At 47.3% G+C, this 22949-nt stretch overlaps 1 protein-coding gene across 1 annotated transcript; it reads right to left on the bottom strand.

The window, feature by feature from the left end:
* Positions 1-2697: 2697 nt before the first annotated feature.
* LOC142495402 (ADP-ribosylation factor-like protein 3) lies at positions 2698-21904 on the bottom strand. Its single transcript, XM_075600871.1, has 6 exons — positions 21746-21904; positions 19470-19622; positions 18879-18995; positions 15772-15822; positions 8217-8402; positions 2698-2771 (listed from the first exon to the last, which is right to left on the bottom strand). The coding sequence occupies exons 1-6, from the start codon at positions 21761-21763 to the stop codon at positions 2724-2726; spliced, it is 573 nt and encodes a 190-aa protein (XP_075456986.1). The 5' UTR covers positions 21764-21904; the 3' UTR covers positions 2698-2723.
* Between the last annotated feature and the right edge of the window lie 1045 nt (positions 21905-22949).

The raw sequence follows: 22949 nt of genomic DNA, 5'->3' as shown, positions 1-22949 counted from the left end.
CTGAGGTGCTGACTGGTCCCCCCAAGCCGGAATGGCTGCCTCTCTGGGGACTGCTTCGTTACTCACCAAAGCTCTGTTGGTTACATATTCATTTGCTGGCTCTGCTGCTTCCACAGCAGTTATTCTGGGAACATCCTGTTCCCCGCTGACAAGGTGGGAGTGAGGGGTCCTTCCAAGCGCTGTCGACAGGAGCTGTACCCGCTGTTCATAGCTAACCCCTTCTCCCCAGGCGGTGAGGAGTGCAATGAGTCCAGAGGTAGCAAGTCCGGTCGCCGCAGCGGCAAACCCATCTGCACCCCCTGGCACCACGCCACCCTCTTCCAGGTGGTCACTGACATCCTCCCCCTGTCCTTGCAGCCCCAGAGCTGGAGGGACCTCCTGCACTCCGATCTGAGTACTGTGTGCTGCCACAGCAGCTGGTGGGGCCATCCTGCCCTCATATTCTTCTAAGTCCTCCTCCAGCTGACTCTTGGACAGACCGTCTGTCGTGAAACCGTACCCCACACATCTCTCCACTAGCTGCGCCCGGTTCCAGGTACAAAACCTTCCTGAGCGTGGACTCATGGTGCCACTGGGTTATGGGTCCAGAGACTAGTGAATTATCTCGTGCTCTTTGGAAGTGTGTGTAATTTGCCACTTGTCTGAGGAGCTTGCAATCTACAAGGTCCTCACTATATTACAGAGCCCCGCAGGGAACTGCAATATAGGCTCAATCAGTATCTCACACGCTGCCACCAGTTTAAAATGCTTGTCACGATGGACGCACTTATTAACAAATTTATATTTTGTGGATCCCAATTGAGCAGAACCAGTTGAGCAAAATAAACTGAGATTTATTCCCTTGATAGGCAAACACACGACAACTGCAGAATACACTTAATAATTACACTTACTGGTATAGGAACAGGGGATAATGTCCAAAAAGGTGCAAAGCACCAGAAGATTGTCTTTTAAAATGTAGTCCTTTTGCAAGGACATAAATTGCCAGCCCAATCCTTCTGCGAATGTGCAAAGTCTTTTCTGGTCCGTTGGGGTTAATCAGATAACCCCCAGCAATCACAGTGTCCTAACGCAGAGTTTTGTCCTTGGTTCCGATGTAATAAGACTCTTTGCGTTCCAGGAATGTGCTGCTGCTCTTATCCGCTATTAGAAGCGTGTTGGAAATCCGCTCACATGTTAGAATGAAAAACGAAAGACAATGGGGATAGCCTGGGTGGGATGTATATAGGGTTTGAAAGCCTGTCTCCAACATACCCATCCAATCCCCCTCGTGGGAATTTTCTCATTCCCCAATCCCCTACTTGCCCACAGTTTGGAGAGTGGGCACTCTAGGGACTTCCTGTTCACACAGAGCATGTGCGACAATGCCACCTTGGCTACTTAGCATAGGTGCACTCCCCTCTTTACCTGGCCCCTCTCAGGCTGGAAGGGGGAACTCAGGATGTGAGCTAGCACAAATGGTCAACGGGATTTCCTATTTAGCATCCATCTGGCCAATTCACACCTCCTGACCCTGGGGCTTTTGATATGCAACTTCCAGAGAGACTTACAGGAGTGGGCCCAGCATGTTACCTTTGAAGCTTGCATAGACAAGTGACCCAGCTTAGAGGTGTCAAAACATTTGGTTCTTGTGTGCATTTAAATGACAGGAGAGAAAAAACCTCATCCTGCTTGTCCCTGTTTAAAACCTGTAGCAAAAATACACTTTATTGAAAATACATGTTCCTCTTATCTCACACTTATATTTTTCATATGTGTGTGCTTGGGGTGTACTATACTGCAAGCTCATACAATCCTGCTAAATGGGGACAGCAAGGGACAGAGGGAAAAATAAGACATGTACAGTGCAGGAAAAATGAACCCCTTCATCCCCAATACGAAATAGGGGTAACCAGCCGAGCACACTGCCTTTATTAATGCGCTGATTACCCCCATTTTCGCCACAGTAGTTTTACCTCGGATGGTGCCAGGGATAAATTTAGGGCTTCAGATTTGTCATTATTAATTTTATATCCTGACACCTGGTCGAATTTTTCTAGTTGTGATTGAAGGTTGGGAAGGGACGTCAAGGGCGCCGCCAGAGATAGTATTACATCGTTGGTGAACAGGGTTATCTTGTATTCCTCTTGACCTATTTTGATTCCCTTTATATTGATATCTTTTCTGATGGTGGCCGCCAGGGGTTCGATCGATAGGGCAAAGAGGAGAGGGGACAAGGGACCGTCCTGTCTCGTACCGTTTTTTATTATTACGGGACTTGAACTGTCTTGTTTTTTTTTTATGAGTACAGCACTGCTGGTGACTGAAGCAAGAACAGTCACTGCCAAAGGGGCTGTCCTTCCAGGTTCCACCAGAATTGGAGGTTCAGTTGTGAAAGAAAAATGTTTAAAGTTGCAGGGAGTTTTTTATTGTATGCCAAGTTTTTATAATCATTACGATATAACCCAAAAGAGTAATGATATGAATTGTGTTAGACCAAGCACGGAGGCATCTTTAGGACATGTACTGTACTGCCCCTGCCATTCCTGAGTGAGCTTCCAATATCCCCATGAAGATTGCAATGCTTTTTAATGCTGGAGTAACTTTATTTGGTGAAACGTACGGTAATATCGTGTACTATGGTTTGTTTTAGGTTGTAATACGGTGAACACAATTGGCTTGAAGTCAGTTGACAGATGCGCTCTCTTTGAGGTGGTCTTCTGTTTTTTTTTTTTTAATGGTTTTCATTTTTTTTTAGTAGCAATGTTTTTACATATCCAGTTCATTCCATCCTAAGGAGACAGAACAGTCAGAAATATATCAGTTATGGATACAAAGATCTAAGAAAGCGCAAAAGCACATTACACACTTCTAGGGACACACATATAGATATATTGAGTCCTACATAACACTGATTCAAAGCTGGAAATATACTTTAATTCTGTATAATAAAATCTATTCGATCTGCTATATCTGGGAAAAACATCTACTCGCTTATCTGCATTATTGTTCTTGTGTTACTCCTTGAGCTTTTGACTCTACACATGTTTGAGACATTTAGTTACCCATGCTAGGTCTCTTTAGAAAACAAGGAATTAAATATGCACTGTGGCGAGGAAAAGTTTGTGAACCACAATAATAGATAAAATATGGAGGAGTACACGAAGCGCAAAAACTCCACTCACAGGTAAAGATGTTTGTTCACAGGAATCAGGTCTCAGTAAAAGCAGCATATGTTAAAAAGAAAAGAGAAGAAAAAATAGTGCAACACAGTTTTAATACATAAACAAAACTAGAGCAAGGAGCTCCTGTCCACTCACATGCTCCAGGATATAAAAAGCAGTTTAACCACTCTGGGTTCAGGAACGACGCAGCTTTGCTTGGCTCTGCTTAAATCTGCTGAATAGAGTCCTAGAGTAGCAGTTTGGAGCCTCTGCTTTGCCGATAGCTGTCTCCCCGCTGAGAGATCCGAATCTCGCGCTGATGCGGACTACCCAGCCGGGCAACCCCTCCCCTATCAGTGAAGGACGGAAGGAGAAGGTCCGTGACGTCAGACGCCGCCAGAGTGCGGGAGTAAGAGACACGAGAAGGACTCTATTCAGCAGATTTAAGCAGAGCCAAGCAAAGCTGCGTCGTTCCTGAACCCAGAGTGGTTAAACTGCTTTTTATATCCTGGAGCATGTGAGTGGACTGGAGCTCCTTGCTCTAGTTTTGTTTATGTATTAAAACTGTGTTGCACTATTTTTTCTTCTCTTTTCTTTTTAACATATGCTGCTTTTACTGAGACCTGATTCCTGTGAACAAACATCTTTACCTGTGAGAGGAGTTTTTGCGCTCCGTGTACTCCTCCAGATGCAAGGTAGAAGAACATAGTTCAGTGATAGTGCTCTAAGGACCTTAGATGTTCAACATGTAATAATTCATTGATTTCTTGATTGAAGAACGGTGATAGGCTGGGTTAATGGTGTATAAGTGAGCAAATGAGGTATATATGGGTGGGCGTATATGTCTAAGACCTATATAAAATGTCCTGGTGAGTGTGGGTAATGGAGATATATGAGCCCCACCCCCTCACTCCCAATGTGGACTGGGTCTGACAAACGACTATTAACACCAATAAAATACCTCTGCATCTCTGCATTCGTGGCTACCTGACCTCCTCCAGATGCAACCTTGAGGGATTGAGAAATTCCTCACACCAGCAGCATCTCCTCTTGGTGATATTAATTATTTTTTGAATCATTTTTCAACTATTTATTATTTTAATATAATTTGGGTTTGCGCTTACATTTCCTGTATCAATAGATAAAGATAACCTGATCAAATAAATGACACAAAAACATGATGCTTTTTCAACATTTATTTATCCACAAATTATTAAACATTCAATACTCGTGTGAAAAAGTAGGTAAACCTTTAGATTCAGTACCTGGTGGCAGCCCTTTGAGCAGCAATGACTTCAACTAAGTGTTTCCTGTAACCAGGGTTGCCACCTTCTACTGAAGGCTAACCCTGAGATAACATTTTTACATTCGACGCTTACTTTCGGCGGCGGCGGCGGCATCTCCCGGCATCCTTCCGACATCTTCCCGTGCATCTACCCCTGCAACTCCTGTCAATATAGCTGTGCAGTGTGAAATGGAGCCGCCATGACATTGGCACACAACATGTCACGTGGCGTCACTGGCCACATTATAAAATATACCCCCACCTCCCCAATACATTATAAAATATACCCCCACCTCCCCAATTAATTATAAAATCTACCTCCACCTCCCCAATACATTATAAAATATACCCCCACCTCCCCAGTACATTTAAAAAATACCCCCACCTCCCCAATACATTTTAAAAATACCCCCATCTCCCCCCATCATCACCACAGCTCATCCTGGCCCCCCATCATCATCTCCTCGGCTCATCCTGGCCCTCATCATCTCAGCTCATCCTGGCTCCCCATGATCTCCTCAGCTCATCCTGGCTCCCCCATCACCTCACCTCATCCTGGCCCCCCATCACCTCACCTCACCCTGGCGCCCCCATCACCTCCCAAATTGTGTCCTTACCTTATTGCCAGGAAGGACACAGACTTCTTTGGGCCGCCGGGGTGTGGACTCCGCCCCCGCTCTCCTCTGATTGGCTCTCTGCTCCTCCAATCAGGGACAGGCTGCACAGACACTCACACAGTGCTCTGCCCGGCCGCCCGGCCACCGTCCGCCCCGCCACCGTACGCCCCCAGTCTCAGCACTTCCAGCCCTCCGCCATCGCGCCGCCCTCGCGCGTGCGCTGCCAGCCCTCCGCCGCAAAAAATGGTAATACCGGGAACACACACATGTCCGGTATTACCTACGATTTTATACCGGACAGGCATCGGAATTAAAACGGACACCTGGCAACCCTAAATATCCGTAATTATCATATCGGTTCACAAACTTTTTCTCGCGACTATATGTAGTCCCTGCTACAACTTTATATATACATTGAACAATACAGAATAAATCTGCTGCACCTATCACATGGTGTGATAAGGAATAAGAGACACTGTCCATGATCTGCCTGGCAACACAAGACAGGAGATATGGGATTGAATAAGAAGAAAACCAGATAAAATATTGAAACAAATTGTCAGTTTGAGAGACACCGAGGGAGCCCAACTGCCAGTCTGAGACAGAGACACAGAAACAGCGATAGGGACTGCCAGTCTGAGAGGCACACAGAGAGACAGCCCTGTTGACCGTGAGTGGGGTTTAAGAGACAGCCTGACACTGACAGATGGTGAAAGAGGAGGCTTATAGGAGACTGCTAGCCAAGGAGAGAGAAAGTGAGAGACAACGGCAGAAACACATCTCCTACACAAAGTGTGTTATGAGGAGAAGAGTCCATAGGAAGAGAGATGCAGATACTTGCTGGGCTGTTAAAGAGCGACTTTATAACAGACAGCCAGGAGGCCTTTTCCAGCAACTTGAGTATCCATTACAAATTACACACGCACCTCACAAATGTTTAACCCTTAACAGTCCTGCAATGCGACTATATACCAATATGTGACATACGCGTTCCAACGCAGTGCTGGCATTTATATTAGCCTAAGTAGCTTCTACATCAGATACTGGGACTAATAAAATGGGCAAGAGCACAGCGTCCTTGTTGTGTGTGTTGTATATATATACATACGTGTGTGTGTATATATATATATATATATATATATATATATATATATATATATATATAGCAAATGGAAATCTTACTGTATGTTCATTTGCATGTCTTAGACAGGTCTGCAACCCTGTCTTTCACCATTATCGCCCAGCACACAGCACTTCCACTGCAGAAAGGGATTCTGGGAAATGACATGCAAATGAGCACACAGTGCCACCTTTTGTCTCAAGCTCATACTACACGAGCAACCCTTAAGCCAATGCATGCTGCTTTAAACACAGCTTTTAAGCATAGGCTGGGGTGAGATGCAAAGCTAGTAAACCCACTCACAGACATGTTTCAACCTTGATGGGTATCAGTGTGAGGTTGGTTGCTGGCTCTGCTGCTTTGAGATAAAGAGTAGGTATTCACCACACTTATTAAGGTTATGGTGGGTAAAAAAAGTGACAAAAACCTTCCACAGTAAAGTAATAGTAAATGCTTTACTGTGGAGGGTTTTTGTCACTTTTTTTACCCACCATAACCTTAATAAGTGTGATATATATATATATATATATATACATACATACATACATACTATATGTGTGTGTTTTATGAATGAGATAGTTTTCATTAAGAGTGAGGGCTGCCGTGTTAAGGTTGCCCAGGGGTCGTAAAGCACCAGTAAATATATATATATATATATATATATATATATATATAAACAAAAGATCTTACCCTCCTTTTCGTCAGGTAAAGAAAGAGGCAGCACTCACTTCCAAGATATAAAGTGTATTAAGGCACGTGTAGACAGACAACCAATCCCAACGTTTTGGCTCTGGAACGGAACCTTTCTCACCCCCCCTTGAGAAAGGTTCCGTTCCGGAGCAGAAACGTCGGGATTGGTTGTCTGTCTACACATGCCTTAATACACTTTTTATATCTTGGAAGCAAGTGCTGCCTCTTTCTTTACCTGACAAAAGGAGGGTGAGATCTTTTGTTTATTCATTTTTATGGGACTAGCACCACAACTGTTGTTTACTATTTAGAGTGCTAGCTGCTTGTTTTTGTATATATATATATATATATTGTGACAAACGCCCCTCTTTTGTAGCGCTGACATCTGTCTGGGTTCTTCCCGACAAAGTCTTCTAGGGTTAATTATACAACAAACAGGAACATGCAAAGTATTACGTTGCTTAACTCAGGCTTCTGCCTGCTTTATTTTCATCCAAGTAAGGTACTGCAGCTTTAACATGTGTAGGCAGGAGGCACTCAGACATTTAACCTTCAGCGGTTTACTCATATCAGTGTTATAGCATTTCACACAGTGTCACTTTTCAGAACCAAACCAAATCCTATCCCATTCAGGGATCTAACTACACATCAGAATCAGCCTCTAACTGCTGCTGGGCCAACTAACCTGGTTCCCCAGTTTAAAAGAAGGCCCTCTCATTTAGGGTCACTAGATAAAGCATAGTCTTTTAGATACAGCAATAAAGATTTGTTTGTCTTATCTGTTCGTGGTGGGAACTCGGTCCCAAGTGTCCAGGCAAATCCTCTGGTACTGTGATACTTGAACGGGCCGTCCACCCCGAACTGGATTCCGGGGAGCAGCAACACCCCCAGCCCCCAGGCTCTAAGGAGAGAGACTGAAAAGCAAACCTCTCTGCTCTAAATACCTGTTCTAGTGATTAGGAGAGCAGGTGAGGGAGAACTAGACCCATTGTAATCTGTGGTCTGGATTTTCCATCCACCAGCCTGAGTAAATGTGAAGCTGTGGAATGGATCATTAACTATTCCTGCACTTTCTGACCTAAAATGGGGCCGAAAGCCACAGCACATATAGACTGGAAATAGAGGGGTTACATGTATAAATAACAGAAACAGAGATAGTGCCTCTGGATTACTAACTTGTGCAGTCATTGCAAGGTTTACATTAAACCCATAGATTTAGTGACCGCACTAGGTAAAAACAAGTATTTATCATTCATGGTAATACAATAAAAATATAAACCAACACACAAAGTTCCCAAACTTCACATGGAGAAATATAATTCGGAACCATTAAATGTGGAGCTGTGTGAGGTGTCAATTACCTGGATCCCTTCTCCTGAGATCGCAGAGCAGGCCTGGATTTGCCATATGCGATCTCGATAAGTGTGCAGGTTCAGTCCCTCAGCGATGTCTGCAGCAGGAGCTGCACTCAGCAAATCCTGCTTGTTAGCAAACACCAATAGGGGAACCCCCAATAGACTGTCCTCCTCTACGAGCCCCGCCAGCTCCTGAGGAAAGCAATTTGATGCACAAAGCGTCAGGATGACAAGCATTAGCAGGCCAAGCTTCACTCATTGTAAGGCAGTCTTGCTCAACAGAAAGAAGTCTCAATAAGTAAAGGGAATATTTGCTCATCTAAATGGTCTCACTTGGAACGTAATCATACAGGAAGACTTAATAGCTTCAGGAACATCAATGCAGCCTCAATCATTGAATTCAAAATAATTCCATGGACATATAGTGTTATTATTCTGGTTCAGAAACCACACATCTCTTTATTTTGTTTCCAGCACCTCTGACAGCTGTGGTTTGCAAGGAAGCATGTTGTTTAGACACGTTGTGCAAGAAATTAAATGTAGTAGTTGAAGTGTGATGGCACAATGGGGTATTTTACAAACCTGAATGTTCATTTCTTCCCCCTGCCCCCTGTGTTTACAGAATAAATATAACATAAATATTTTTAAATGGTGGCTAATGAGAGCTCCTTATTTAAAGGGATTGCACTCTTGCTTCTAGGAACAGCGCCCCAACTTTTATTGGCATTTTGCCATCCTGGGTGAAAATGAATATGGTAGCTCCAGGTTATCCGCTCCATACTTAGCCATTCATGGGTTTGTATCTATCAGGCCAAGGTGTTTTCCTAAAGTAGAGAGGACAATAAATATGTCTTTTATTTTCAGGTCATCTTATATCTATCTGCTGTGCACTAAAGATATATTAATTGCATGTTAATGTAAAAATGGTGACACTTGATTCAACGAAAAAATATAAGGAAAAGTCATAGTGAACCGTGCACACCACGAATATAACTGGGAACAGTGTACTATTAATATTAACTATAGAAATGATTGTGATCACTTGAAACAGACTATTGCAATGTCAAGATAGGATTTTAAGCCTCCCAGCTCATATGCTAGACTGGTAAAAACCTGTCCTGAACACTCACATGAATACGGAGGGAGATATAAGCTGTAATGCTTGGTCACGATTAGCTTGAACCCAATGGATTACACGGACATTGTATCCAAAATATAGGGAAATAGAAAGAATGACATAGCATAATACTGCTATAAATATAACGACAACAATTTCACACTAGCAGAATCTCACTCACGAATTCCCTGGTCTTTTGCGCTTTGATCAGAACAAACAAAATCCCTTCTCGTGATAGCCAAGGCTGGAATCCCCGAGGTTCTGTGTACAGATGTCTGCGTTCTCCGTGCTCCTCGAAGCTCGTGCACCCTCAATTCCTAACAGCGTTCTCGATCCGCCCCCCTCAACATGATGACGTCGCCGGTCACTGCCGATCCTTACAATGGATGTTCAAGGCTTTCAATAGACTGGGAACGTTCTGATCCAAGTAGAAAACGTAGTCCTACGTGTTTCGCGAAACTGCGTTTGCTTCCTCAGGGGTATATTGTCCTTCAGGGAGACTCAACCCCTTACATACCGTCCTTCATTATGTAAATTTGGAAACCTTGGATTTGGATTCGCCCATGAGTTGCCACCGGGATCATATACAAATGCAAACATTGTGGAATCAGTGATAGCATTTGTTCAATAGCATCTCAGGAACCACCAATTAGCATGATCCAAGTAAACCCTTAGTGGGACTTGCTATTAATACATATACTATTTCAATCTTAATGGGATAAAATGCTAATCATGTTAGCCATCACAAATCCCTAAGCACATACATTATGATAGATACATCTCTATATTGAAAAATCTTTTATAAAAAAAATGTTTACATTTATTTTTCCAGCGAATGTGAGTTCCTGGGGTGTTATCAATCACATACATAAACTCATACCTTACACATATTGTATTGTATTGTATGTCTTTATTTATATAGCGCCATAAATGTACATAGCTCTTCTCAGTAGTAATACATATCATATAAATAACAAATAATATAAATAACAGATCATGGGAATAAGTGCTTCAGACATACTGTAAAAGTAACATTAAGGAAGGAGTCCCTGCTCCGAGGAGCTTACAATCTAATTGGTAGGTAGGGAGAACGTACAGAGACAGTAGGAGGGAATTCTAGTAAGTGCGTCTGCAGGGGGCCAAGCTTTATGTATCATGTGTCCATGATTATCCAGTGCTATTCATATGCTTCTTTAAGCAGATGTGTCTTAAGGTGGGTCTTAAAGGTGGATAGCGAGGGGGCTAGTCGGGTATTGAGGGGAAGGGCACTCCAGAGGTGTGGGGCAGAAAGTGAGAAAGGTTTAAGGCAGGAGAGAGCTTTAGATACAAAGGGGGTAGAAAGAAGACATCCTTGAGAAGAACGCAAGAGTCGGGATGGTGCATAGCGAGAAATTAGGGCTGAGATGTAAAGAGGGGCAGAAGAATGTAAAGCTTTAAAAGTGAGCAGGAGAATTGAGTGTGAGATATGGGATTTAATCGGAAGCCAGGAGAGGGATTTCAGGAGGGGAGATGCGGAGACAGATTTAGGAAAGAGTAGAGTGATTCTGGCAGCAGCGTTTAGGATAGATTGTAGGGGAGACAGGTGAGAGGCAGGAAGGCCGGACAGCAGGAGGTTACAGTAATCAAGACGTGAGAGAATGAGGGCCTGAGTCAGAGTTTTAGCTAAAATACATTACTACAATCAGATGATCTATTCAAATTCCACACTCCAATGCAAAATTATGAAGTGGAATGCGTGACTTCTCCCTCAGTATTCATGTCAGTCAGGACAGGTTTTAACCAGTCTAACATGAGAGCACAGGGAGGCTTAAAGGGTTATACTCCTATCTTGATATTGCAATATTCTGTTTCTATAGTTAATACTAGCTGATATATCCGGCGTTGCCCGGGCGTGGAAGGGCAGGGGGCATGGAGTGGAAGGGCGGGGGGGGGGAGGGGCGTTGAAGGGCGGGGGGGGGGGCAAGGGGCGTAGAAGGGTGGGGAGGGCAAAGGGCAGGGGGGCAAAGGGCAGGGAGGGGCGGGGGCGCAAAGGGCAGGGAGGGGCGGAGGGTGCAAAGGGCAAGGAGGGGCGGGTGGGGCAAAGGGCAGGGAGGGGCGGGGGTGGGGGGTTGTAGGGAGGGGTGGGTTGGGCAGGGAGGAGCGGGGCAAAGGGCAGGGAGGGGCAAAGGTCAGGGAGGGGCGGGGCAAAGGGCAGGGAGGGGCGGGGCAAAGGACAGGGAGGGGCAAAGGGCAGGGAGGGGCGGGGCAAAGGGCAGGGAGGGGCAAGGGGTGGGGCAAAGGGCAGGGAGGGGCAAGGGGCGGGGCAAAGGGCAGGGAGGGGTGGGGCAAAGGGCAGGGAGGGGCAGGGCAAAGGGAAGGGCAAAGGGCAGGGAGGGGCAAAGGGCAGGGAGGGGGAGGGGCAAAGGGCAGGGAGGGGGAGGGGCAAAGGGCAGGGAGGGGGAGGGGCAAAGGGCAGGGAGGGGGAGGGGCGGAGCAAAGGGCAGGGAGGGGCAAAGGTCAGGGAGGGGCGGGGCAAAGGGCAGGGAGGGGCAAAGGGCAGGGAGGGGCAGGGCAAAGGGCAGGGAGGGGCAAAGGGCAGGGAGGGGGAGGGGCAAAGGGCAGGGAGGGGGAGGGGCGGAGCAAAGGGCAGGGAGGGGCAAAGGTCAGGGAGGGGCGGGGCAAAGGGCAGGGAGGGGCAAAGGGCAGGGAGGGGCAGGGCAAAGGGCAGGGAGGGGCAAAGGGGAGGGGCGGGGCAAAGGGGAGGGGCGGGGCAAAGGGCAGGGAGGGGCAAAGGGCAAGGAGGGGTGGAGCAAAGGGCAGGGAGGGGTGGGGCAAAGGGCAGGGAGGGGCAAAGGGGAGGGGCGGGCCAAAGGGCAGGGAGGGGCAAAGGGCAAGGAGGGGTGGGGCAAAGGGCAGGGAGGGGCAAAGGGCAGGGAGGGGCAAAGGGCAGGGAGGGGCGGGGCAAAGGGCAGGGAGGGGCGGGGCAAAGGGCAGGTAGGGGCGGGGCAAATGGCAGGTAGGGGCAAAGGGCAAATGGCAGGTAGGGGCAAAGGGCAGGGAGGGGCAAAGGGCAGGGAGGGGCAAAGGGCAGGGAGGGGCGGGGCAAAGGGCAGGAAGGGGCGGGGCAAAGGGCAGGGAGGGGCGGGGCAAAGGGCAGGAAGGGGCGGGGCAAAGGGCAGGTAGGGGCGGGGCAAAGGGCAGGTGGGGCAAAGGGCAGGGAGGGGCAAAGGGCAGGGAGGGGCGGGAAGGGCAAAGGGCAGTGAGGGGCGGGAGGGGCAAAGGGCAGGGAGGGGCAAAGGGCAGGGAGGGGCGGGAGGGGCAAAGGGCAGGGAGGGGCAAAGGGCAGGGAGGGGCAAAGGGCAGGGAGGGGCGGGGGGGCCAAAGGGCAGGGAGGGGGAGGGCAGGGGGCAAAGGGCAGGGGGAGGGCAGGCGGCAAAGGGCAGGGGGCAAAGGGCAGGGGGAGGGAGGGCATGGGGCAAAGGGCAGGGGGAGGGAGGGCATGGGGCAAAGGGCAGGGGGAGGGAGGGCAGTGGGCAAAGGGCAGGGGAGGGAGGGCAGTGGGCAAAGGGCAGGGGAGGGAGGGCAGGGGGCAAAGGGCAGGGGAGGGAGGGCAGGGGGCAAAGGGCAGGGGGATGGAGGGCAGGGGGCAAAGGGCAGGGGGAGGGAGGGCAGGGGGCAATGGGCAGGGGGAGGGGGGCAATGGGCAGGGGGAGGGGGGGCAAAGGGCAGGGGGAGGAAGGGCATGGGGCAGGGGGAGGGAGGGCAGGAGGAGGGAGGGCAGGGGGCAAAGGGCAGGGGGAGGGAGGGCAGGGGGCAAAGGGCAGGGAGAGGGAGGGCAGGGGGCAAAGGGCAGGGGGAGGAAGGGCAGGGGGCGGGAGGGCAGGGGGCAAAGGGCAGGGGAGGGAGGGCAGGGGGCAAAGGGCAGGGGAGGGAGGGCAGGGGGCAAAGGGCAGGGAGGGCAGGGGGCAAAGGGCAGGGGAGGGAGGGCAGGGGGCAAAGGGCAGGGGAGGGAGGGCAGGGGGCAAGGGGAGGGAGGGCAGAGGGCAGGGGGAAGGGGGCAAAGGGCAGGGGGAGGGAGGGCAGGGGGCAAAGGGCAGGAGGGCAGGGGGAGGGGGGAGGGAGGGCAGGGGGCAAAGGGCAGGGGGAGGGAGGGCAGGGGGCAATGGGCAGGGGGAGGGAGGGCAGGGGGCAATGGGCAGGGGGAGGGGGGGCAGGTGGCAAAGGGCAGGGGGGTCAGGGTGCAAAGGGCAGGGGGCAAAGGGCTGGGGGGCAGGGGGCAAAGGGCTGGGGGGGCAGGGGGCAAAGGGCTGGGGGGGCATGGGGACGAGGGGCAGGTGGAGGGAGTGCAGGGGGCAAAGGGCAGGGGGAGGGAGGGGGCAAATGGCAGGGGGAGGGAGGGCAGGGGGAAAGGGCACGGGGAGGGAGGGCAGGGGGCAAAGGGCAGGGGGAGGGAGGGCAGGGGGCAGCAGGGGGGGAGGGGGCAGGGAGGGTAGGGGGGCAGGGAAGGTAGGGGGGACAAATGGCAGGGGGAGTCAGGGACGCGGTAAATAACCCATTCCCCTGCGTTTCCTCACCTTGCACACGGCCGCGCTCCTGTTCCTCCGGGTACCGGCCGCCCTCCTCCTCCAACTCGGGCTCCTCCGCGGAGAGGCTGAGACGCTCCGGTGAGGCGGTGCTGTGCCTTTCGCGGGGAGAGGTGGAGACAGCCGGAGGCGCGGCCTCTGGGACGGGGAGCGGCCTGTGTGAGGGGAGAGCCGCAGAGAGCGTGCTCTGTGTGTGTGGGTGGGGGGGGGGATAAGCGGGGCGGGGGGTAAACGGGGGGAAGGGGGGTGAGCGGGGGGGAGGGGGTTGAGGGGGGTGAGCGGGGGGAGAGCAGGGGGAGGGGGGTGAGCGGGTGGGGGGTGAGCAGGTGGGGGGTGAGGGAGAGCGCCGGGTGAGGGAGTGGCCTATGGGTGGTGAGAGCCGTGGGGAGCGCTCTCGGGGATGGTCAGCTGGGGGAGCGGCCTATGTGAGGGGAGAGCCGCAGAGAGCGTGGGGGGGAATGGGGGGTGGTGTGTGTGTGTGTCTCTGTCTCTCCTTTGGCCCGTCACTCCGCCTCAGGCCAATGAGAGGTGTGCGGGGGCGGGCGGGCCAAGGGAGCAATCTCATTGGCCTGGCCCAAGGTCCAATGGGATTGCCGCTAGGGACACAGGGAGGGACACAGGGAGACACATACAGACACGGACACATATGACGCTTTCAGAAATATATAGTAAGATTAATAGCTCACTGTTTCCAGTTACATTTGTCATGTGTATGGTTCACTATCACTTTTCCTTATATTTTTTTTAATTGAATCAAGAGCCACCATTTGTATGCTAGTGAGGAAAATCACTATGGGGATTTTTTTTTTTATCCTATTAACACTGTAAAGTATTTTACACATTGTTTACTTTTGTTTTTTTCTGCTCTTTCATCTGAGACCAGTGCCAAGGAAGACTATTGTTTTCTACATCTGTTGGAGGGATCTGGATAATTCGGGAATTCTCTAGGCTGCAGGACTCTTTTGTTCTAAAGGTTTAATATTTGTAAAGAATTTCACTCTGTATAACTTAACGATTTATATTGTGTGCAATTAGTTGTTGGCTAGCGCTGGCACACGTGTATCATCATATTGCATGTTAATAGGTTTTTTTTTTAAACAAATAGATGGGTGAGCCGGCACTGAATGGGAACAGAATGAAGACTGGATTCATGGCTGGGAAGGATAGGGATATTGTTGAAGATTTAAGAAATGTAGACTATTCAGACTCCATACTCTAATTTATTGCATCCATGTGATTTCAATTTAGAACTACTAAAAAAAAAAAGAAACACGGAACATACAATTATAGAAGAGTGCTTTGTTTTTCTATAGGATCCCAAAAACATTAATTAATTTAAAAAAAAAAAAACTCTTAAGAAAGCTGAGTGGCCTGGAACCATATTTGCAAATATTTAGCCCTCTCCCTTGAAAGGGATATCCTTAGCCAAATCTGAACTTAAATATTCTGTCAAAATGTAACAACCAAAATGTTGCTGAACCTGGATCAGTATGAAACATTAAACCACATCAGAGTGCTGCTTTACAAGTGAAATTTAGAAGTACATAAGGGATTGGAAATTGCAACATGCTCCCGACAAGCTCACAGATCATGGTCAAAGCCAATTCTAAATTGTTCAAGTTCACAACGATGAGCCAGTATTCTCAAGCTTGTTAAACTCTAAAATGCATTAGTGGCGATCAGGCACTATCGCATGGACACTCCTAGGTTTCTGTGTATTAGTGACCTATTGGCACTAAATCACTTTAGACCATAACCCCCAGAAGGGCTACTAGAGGGGAGGAGAGAAGGGGTACTCAGTGTGTTGAGTGCCTAGGTTCAGATGATGAGTAATCCTTCCAACCATTATGTGATTGTCAAGTATAAACGTTTATAGTTTTACCTGCCCAGTTTCCTCAAAACGTTTCCGGTCTGTGCTGTCCACCACATAGATCTACAAGAAGAGGAGACGGAAGCTGTGAGCTGCCCTTGGGACTAAGGAGATATTTTTTAGAGGGACCACTGTAATAAGGGCAGGGCAGTGTAACAAGATGGTGTCATTTGTATGTACATATACACAGTATGTCGTTACCTTTATATGCTCTGTCTCCAAGTTCAGCTCAGGTGTGAGCTAAGGAGTCTCTCTTCCTGTCTAAAAAGACAGGCTTTTCTAAGCAATCTAATCAGGCAGGTGGTGATTGTTAATTGACTACCAGCAGTTAACCACCACACTGCTGGATTAGAGGCACATTACCTGAACAGGGATAACTCCCCTGTTACAAGCACCAACAATGTTTGAAGCGCTTTACAAAATAGACAGAGTACAGGAGATGATACATATACTAAGCAAGGCAGGAATAGGAATCCCTGCTTGGGATCTTACAACCTAAGTGAGTGCACCATTTTGTCTTGCATGATTTAGGCTAAGGCCCTGCTGCCTCAGACCACGCGCCAGCACTGCAGACAGGCGGCGCGTGGAGAGGCACTTGACCGCTATCTGCGGTCTGTAGGGAGCTGGAGCGGGGGGGGGGGGGGCGTGGCCAAAATGGGTCGGGTGGGCGCGGCAATGATGTCGGGGGGCGGGGCCATCACACTGTCTGTGCCAGGAGTTCCCTCCCTCCCCTGTGCATCTGCTGACAGAGTATGAGGAGAGAGTCTGTGAGAGGGAGCAGAGGGGCTCCCTTGGTGCTGCAGCTGCTTTCCCCTCCCTCTCCTCCCCGCTCCCCAAAGCCTCCCCTCCTCATTGGCTCACAGCCACACCACGTGACGCGTCTCCGCTTGGGATTACAATTTTCTTGCATCCCCTGGCGGCTGACGCGTCACAGCGTGTAGTGAACCGTGCAGGGAGGAGGGACTGGGACCTGCTCGGGAGGACACCATCAGATGGTGAGTAGTGCGCATGCGGCCGTGCGCGCCGCCGGACGCAGCGGAACCAAAGCCTAACAGATGTTTGCATCGGCTACATGGCTACGTCATGGCCTTTTTGTTGCCGATTTCCAGGGGATCGCTGAGTGAGATCTTAAACAGGGACATTGAAGGGGACAACTCCTTTTCCTGATTAAGTGATGCACATCATTGCTTGGAGGAACCGTCCCATGATTGTGATTTGCTGGAGGGGCTGTGGGACCTGGCAACCAAAGAGTTAAAAAATATCCGTTGCCCCAAAGTGCCCAGATAAAGTAAGGATCTTCATGGCATTCCAACAGGAGACAGGTACTTTAGGTGTAGGCTCTTGAAATATACCTGCCCAGCTTGGCATCTAAAGAGAGTCATGCAAGAAACCTCTTGACTTGGTTTGTTGGCGTGTAATGGATGCCAATGTAATGGGACCTATGTACTAGCACAGGGGTGCGCAAACTGAGGGGCACGATTCTCTGCGGGGGAGCGCGGCGATTAGAGGTCCCACACGCTTCCCGAAGGCATTTAAATTAAATGCCGGGGGAACGGCAAAGGCCTCTGTAACTTCACTTACTTTGGCTCAGACGGCTTCTTGCGATGCATCGCCATTTGACACCGCAGAGTCACGTGATGCCGCGTTGCCATGGCAATGTGACGTCAGAACGCCAGAGCAAAGGTAAGGGGTCTGGGGAGAGGTGGGGGGGGGGTGCGAGGAAGGGGGGAAGAGCCGGCAAGGGGGGGGGGGGGGGGTGCGAGGAAGAGCGCAGGGCGCAGGGGAAAAAGATTGCGTATTCCTGTACTAACATATTTTCTTAAATTTGTGTTGCGTCAAATGTTTCAGTGCAATAAAGGTAATACAAGCCGTCAAAAAAATTATGAAGACTTCATTCATATGACGCATAATCTGTTGTGTGAAATAATTTTTCATACATCCCTCGCGTTGCATAGCTGATTGATACAATTTAAATTAAAACAGAATTATGTGTATTTTTATTTATAACAAGCGTTAGTAAATATCAAATATTAGTGTCATGTTATTTATAATAGCCATACTGTAAAAATAGTACATTTTTATAACATATATCAGTGGTTCCCAACCTTTTTTTTTTATATTGTGCAGCCCCAGCAAAAATATTTTTTTCACGAACCCCTAATAAACCTTATTGCCCACTCATCAGACTATTGCTAACAAAACTGGCAGTATGGTGTCATGAGCTTATGGGGGACACACACACTTAATAAGGCCACAAACTGCACCTCGGTGTGCAGACAGCATAGCTGTAAATCATAGCAGCAGCTGCCAAAGTCACGGCCCTCAATGTCTTGGCGCTGTGGATGCAAAGCATTGTGGGGAGTGACTTTGGATGCTCCTGCTGTAATTGACAGCTGTGCCACCCACACTGAGGTACAGTTTGGGGCTTTACTAAGTGTGCAGTCATAACATGGGCTCAGGAACCCACTGTACTGCCTGGGATTTTCCATTACATATTTTGGGGAGCAAACCCTTTGGAGACACCTCACAAACTCCTTGCGGTTCCCAAATCCCCTGTTGGGAATCACTGACTTCTATAATTAAACATACCTGCTGCGTCAAATACATTTTTATTTTGATACATAGCAAAGCAAAGTTGAACTTGTCAGATGACTAGGACACACTTTCTCCTTTTTTTGATCCACAGAAAAAAAATGGAAAAATATATATATTTTGACGTAGATGGAGAAGGTTGAGGTTAGTAGTTCAGCCGCAAAGTGTTTCACAGAATAGATAGTTAATTCTCTAACATGAAGTCTCTAATAGGACTATGCAATCCAACTATCTGATTTATATGATAAGCTGCGCTGACATTTTAAACAGGAATTCCTTCCAAGGCAAACCCAGTGTAAATAATTGGATGTTTGTTTACTCCTGAAACACACAGGTACCGGATATCCCCACCGGAGGAAATGTCATCATGCCATCTAGTGGTAGAATGTAATACACCATGCTACCCGCTTTCTGTCATGCTCCTAGCTTCATAGACTTAACCTATAGCACTGCCATAGAATGATTACACCTGGATTACATAATGCTGTGCAATTAATACATTCCCACACCAGAGACAAGCATCTCACCAATAGATCTGTGCTGCCAAGGTATTTTTTCCAGTGTGAGCGTATTGCCCTCTGACCCCCAATGTCCCAGACGGTCAGCTTCAATCCTTGGGACTGGACGCTTTTTATATTAAACCCCTGCAACAAGAAACACAGAGTAAAGGTGGGGAGATGGGGAAATGCAATCTCCATACAGCCGCAGCATAGAGATAAATCTCACTGTAGGGAAAGGGTTCTATTAATAGTTTTATTTTAAAGTAGTAAACTCTGATTCTCTGCTCAAAACCTACATTTTGGGGTGACTTCGTCTCCACTCTCCAACCCCTTTTTTCATTATGTTCACATTCACGAGATGCAAAGCCCAATAGCATAGGGCTTCGAGGGTGGATTGAACTGGCCTCCAGGGTTTGTAACAGAAACTATAGACACCAAACAGAACTAAAAATATAAATAACCTCCCCATCCTTTATACAAAAAGAAAATGTGTGTGGGGAACAAGGCTGCATCAGACAATAAACTCAACGTGTATTTTTAGAAGGAACTGCTGATTTCAATCATCACAGATTGCACAGTGACAACAACAGTGCTGTGGTGATTCTGTTTTCCATATACCTGTGTTGGGGTTATTGTGCTGACATCTTCTAAGGCGAGCCGGGTCAGGATTGTGGTTTTGCCAGCATTGTCCAGCCCGAGCAGCACAATCCTTATCCCCTGTGCATCCAGATCTTCTAATCTTTTCAGTTCTTCTATCAGTGACAACAATCCCTAAAGACACAATAGAAAGATGATGTTTAATAGCAGAGAAGCTAATGATCCCCGTCCCTTAAAACAGCAATCCACACCGCTCTTTATTTTTTTTATATGTTTTTTTTAACCTTTCTGGAATCATCTCTAAGGTGGACAGCCATATTTCCCCTGGACTTCCTTGGTTCTGGAGGTATGTTTCTGTCCTGATACAGTATTTCTTGTGCATTTAAATTCTTGCCAATGTTGAAGTCCATCATAATGATGTTGGCCTTGTTCATTTATTTATTCAAGAGCAGAAAAGAATAAATAAACAATGTTCTAAATGTGGAGGGTTGAGGCTGGGGCTACCATAATAAAGGCCAGGAAAGACCATTCTTCAGACCAATCTTGGCAAGGTGAAAAACGAATACTGGGGTGGGACTTCTGCTTTGCCAGGTGTCACATCTTTACAAGAAGGAGGTGTGATGAGGTTCTGTGCATTGCTGAGGATACTCACTGAGAGGTTGGAAGAGAATTCTGTGGGCTAATGAGGAGACTATGGGGGATGCTGACATTCTGTGAGAAGTTGTTACGATGTTAGTGGAATGCGATGAGCAAGGTGTTTGATATGGGTAAGGCTTAGGCCAGTGGTGCTTAACTCCACTCCTCAAGACCCCCCAACAGGTCTGGTTGTGAGGATATCCCAGCTTCAGCATACTGTAGGTGGCTCAATCGACTGAGCCACTGATTGAGCCACTTGTGCTAAAGCTGTCATATCCTTAAAACCTGACCTGTTGAGGGTTCTTGAGGACTGGAGTTGAGTACCACTGACTTAGGGGAGTATGAGGTATATACAAAGCTCCAACAAGGTGTGTATCCAGAGCACGATTGGTGATAACATAACGCAGCATTGAGCTCCGATAACCCTTATCTTTGTGAATCCCAGTGTATATGTATCAACATTTCCTGGCTGCAAAATAAGGGAAAAACTGGATCAACAAATATATTAAAACAAAACTGTCCCTTGCTGTCTGTCGGGAACTTTTTCTTTGATAAATTAGGTGCAGGTTTTTGCTTTAGTTTTGCAGCGGGAAGATTTTGATACATATAATCCCCAGAGCTCTATTCAAGAAACTCCAAAGAGTGTGCTTTGGCCATCTTTCGAAAAGGAAAATGCGGGAAAAAAAGAGGCAAAACCCTCATCTACTTATTCATTGCAGTACGAAGAGGCAGCTGAAGCAGTGAAAATGCAAATTAGCCTGCAAATGAGTAGTATTCTTAGAATGAAGTATTCATCGAGTGTGCAATATGCTCCTAAAAGCGTTTTTCACAGTGTGAGCTGTTCAATTATCACCACATTTAATTATCACCACATTTATTTTCTTTGACAGATTCCCTTTAAAATAGGTGAACAGACCCGAGAATCACCCAGAGAAGGGAAAAGGCTGGGAGGTGGGCGAAGAAGCTTTTAAAAAAGGCAAAAAATATATTTTAAAAAAAAACAAAAAAATGATGACGCTGTTTAAATAAGTGAAATAATTGATAAAACCTAATCTGCCTAAAAAACTGTGCATACGTGAAAACACCTGTGTCTAGAAAAATCTTGCCATATAGTTTTGTATGTAAATTGGATGTTGGGGTAAGAGAGTGCGTAAGTGAGAGAGGATAACAAGTGAAAGAGACTAATTGCTGGGAGATAAAGAGATGGAGTGAATATGAGTGTGCATGATATATTTTGTCAATGACTTTTAATGCAAATTTTGTTTCAATCCCTGGTTTTATCGTTTTTTTATCGTTGGTTTTATCACTGTTTTTTCTTATTTGCTTGAATCTCTATTGTAATTGTGTATGCTAATTGCCCGTTTCTTTCGGCCCAAATTAGGCATCAATAATTTGTATTGAATTAGACAAAAAAAGTGTAAACATTTTGTGGTCAAAGAGCGCCAATTTTGTTTTGCGATGCTTTATTTAGACTTTATTAAATAGGACCATTCGTGCTTCCTAAGTAGTAATAGTCATACAAAATGTATATTCCAACAAATGCATTTCAAACAAAACCAAAGCTACTGTACATGCACAGATTCATCATGTACCGACTTCTACTCACACCCTTCCCAGTCTTCGAGGGCTCACAGTAGCAGCCACATTGCATACATACATACCTTTTGGACTCCACCCATACTGCTACATTATCTGCAGAGACGATCACTGAAGAAAGCAGTCAGGAAGTCACAATGCTTCTCAGTTTGCAGCAGTCTGGCAGATCTGTCCTGTGCTTATACAGTTTATTTAGTGTCTTTCTAGCACACTTCCCAGTGGGAGGGGTAGAGAAAGGATTAAGGAACCAGACGTAGCTGCTGGTTCTACATTTATCTCAGCATTAAATAATTACCTGGGTAATCCCACTGCCATCTGCTAGTACTCAGGGATTGTCCACCTCAGATCTACTGTAACTCGGGCTACTCATTTATTGTGAGTGCTTCATGTGTAGGAGTTCAAATAAAGGGGAAGCGCTCAGACATGGAACACGTTATCATATTTAATGTGCGGTCCATAATATAGAAAATGGAAAGAAATATGTATCTAAGGCGCCTAACAAGAATTGTAATATAAAAGGATATAAACAGCCGAGCCTGTTAGAAGTGCAGATCTCGAGGTGTCTCCAGGTGAAGTGCTGAGTGCTTCAAAAGAATAAAAACAGTGCATAGCATAATACTGTTTGATAACGTGACAAACAAAACATACAACACAAAAGACAAACATTCATTGCAGCAGCTCATCAGTCTGACCTATTACGTTTGTTTTATGTACTATTTTTATTATTGTTTATGTGTCCAATGTATGTTTTTATTAAATGCTCAATTTAATTAATTATAACCTGTTGATCACCTCAGCTGTTTGTCTTTTGTGTTGTATGTTTTGTTTGTCACGTTATCAAACAGTATTATGCTATGCACTGATTTTATTCTTTTGAAGCACTCAGCACTTCACCTGGAGACACCTTGAGATCTGCACTGCTAACAGGCTCGGCTGTTTATATCCTTTTATAATACAATTCTTGTTAGGCGCCTTAGATACATATTCCTTTCCATTCAGTCTGTTTCTGACCAGGGCATCAGAATTGTATCAGTGGCAGCCACTTATATATGGTTATGTAGCCCCGGTAAGAAATGGGGGCTATATATCTTTCTCCTACTGGTGTAAGTCCTGCTAAGGGCAGGCCGCCAGTAGTTATCATGGGTTTCCCCCGCTTCAAGCCCTGGCTTGATTGGTGGAGGTAAGCCCCCTGACTCTGTGTGGAAGGCATGAGACACAGGGAGGGGCCTGCTGACAGGAGGGGTGGGGCTATCTAAACTTAGTGTTGCC

This window comes from Ascaphus truei, chromosome 5 (assembly GCF_040206685.1).
Source record: "Ascaphus truei isolate aAscTru1 chromosome 5, aAscTru1.hap1, whole genome shotgun sequence".
NCBI classification, from domain to species: domain Eukaryota; kingdom Metazoa; phylum Chordata; class Amphibia; order Anura; family Ascaphidae; genus Ascaphus; species Ascaphus truei.
Note: the sequence above shows the minus strand (reverse complement) of the source record. Positions and strands in the feature narration are given on the sequence as shown.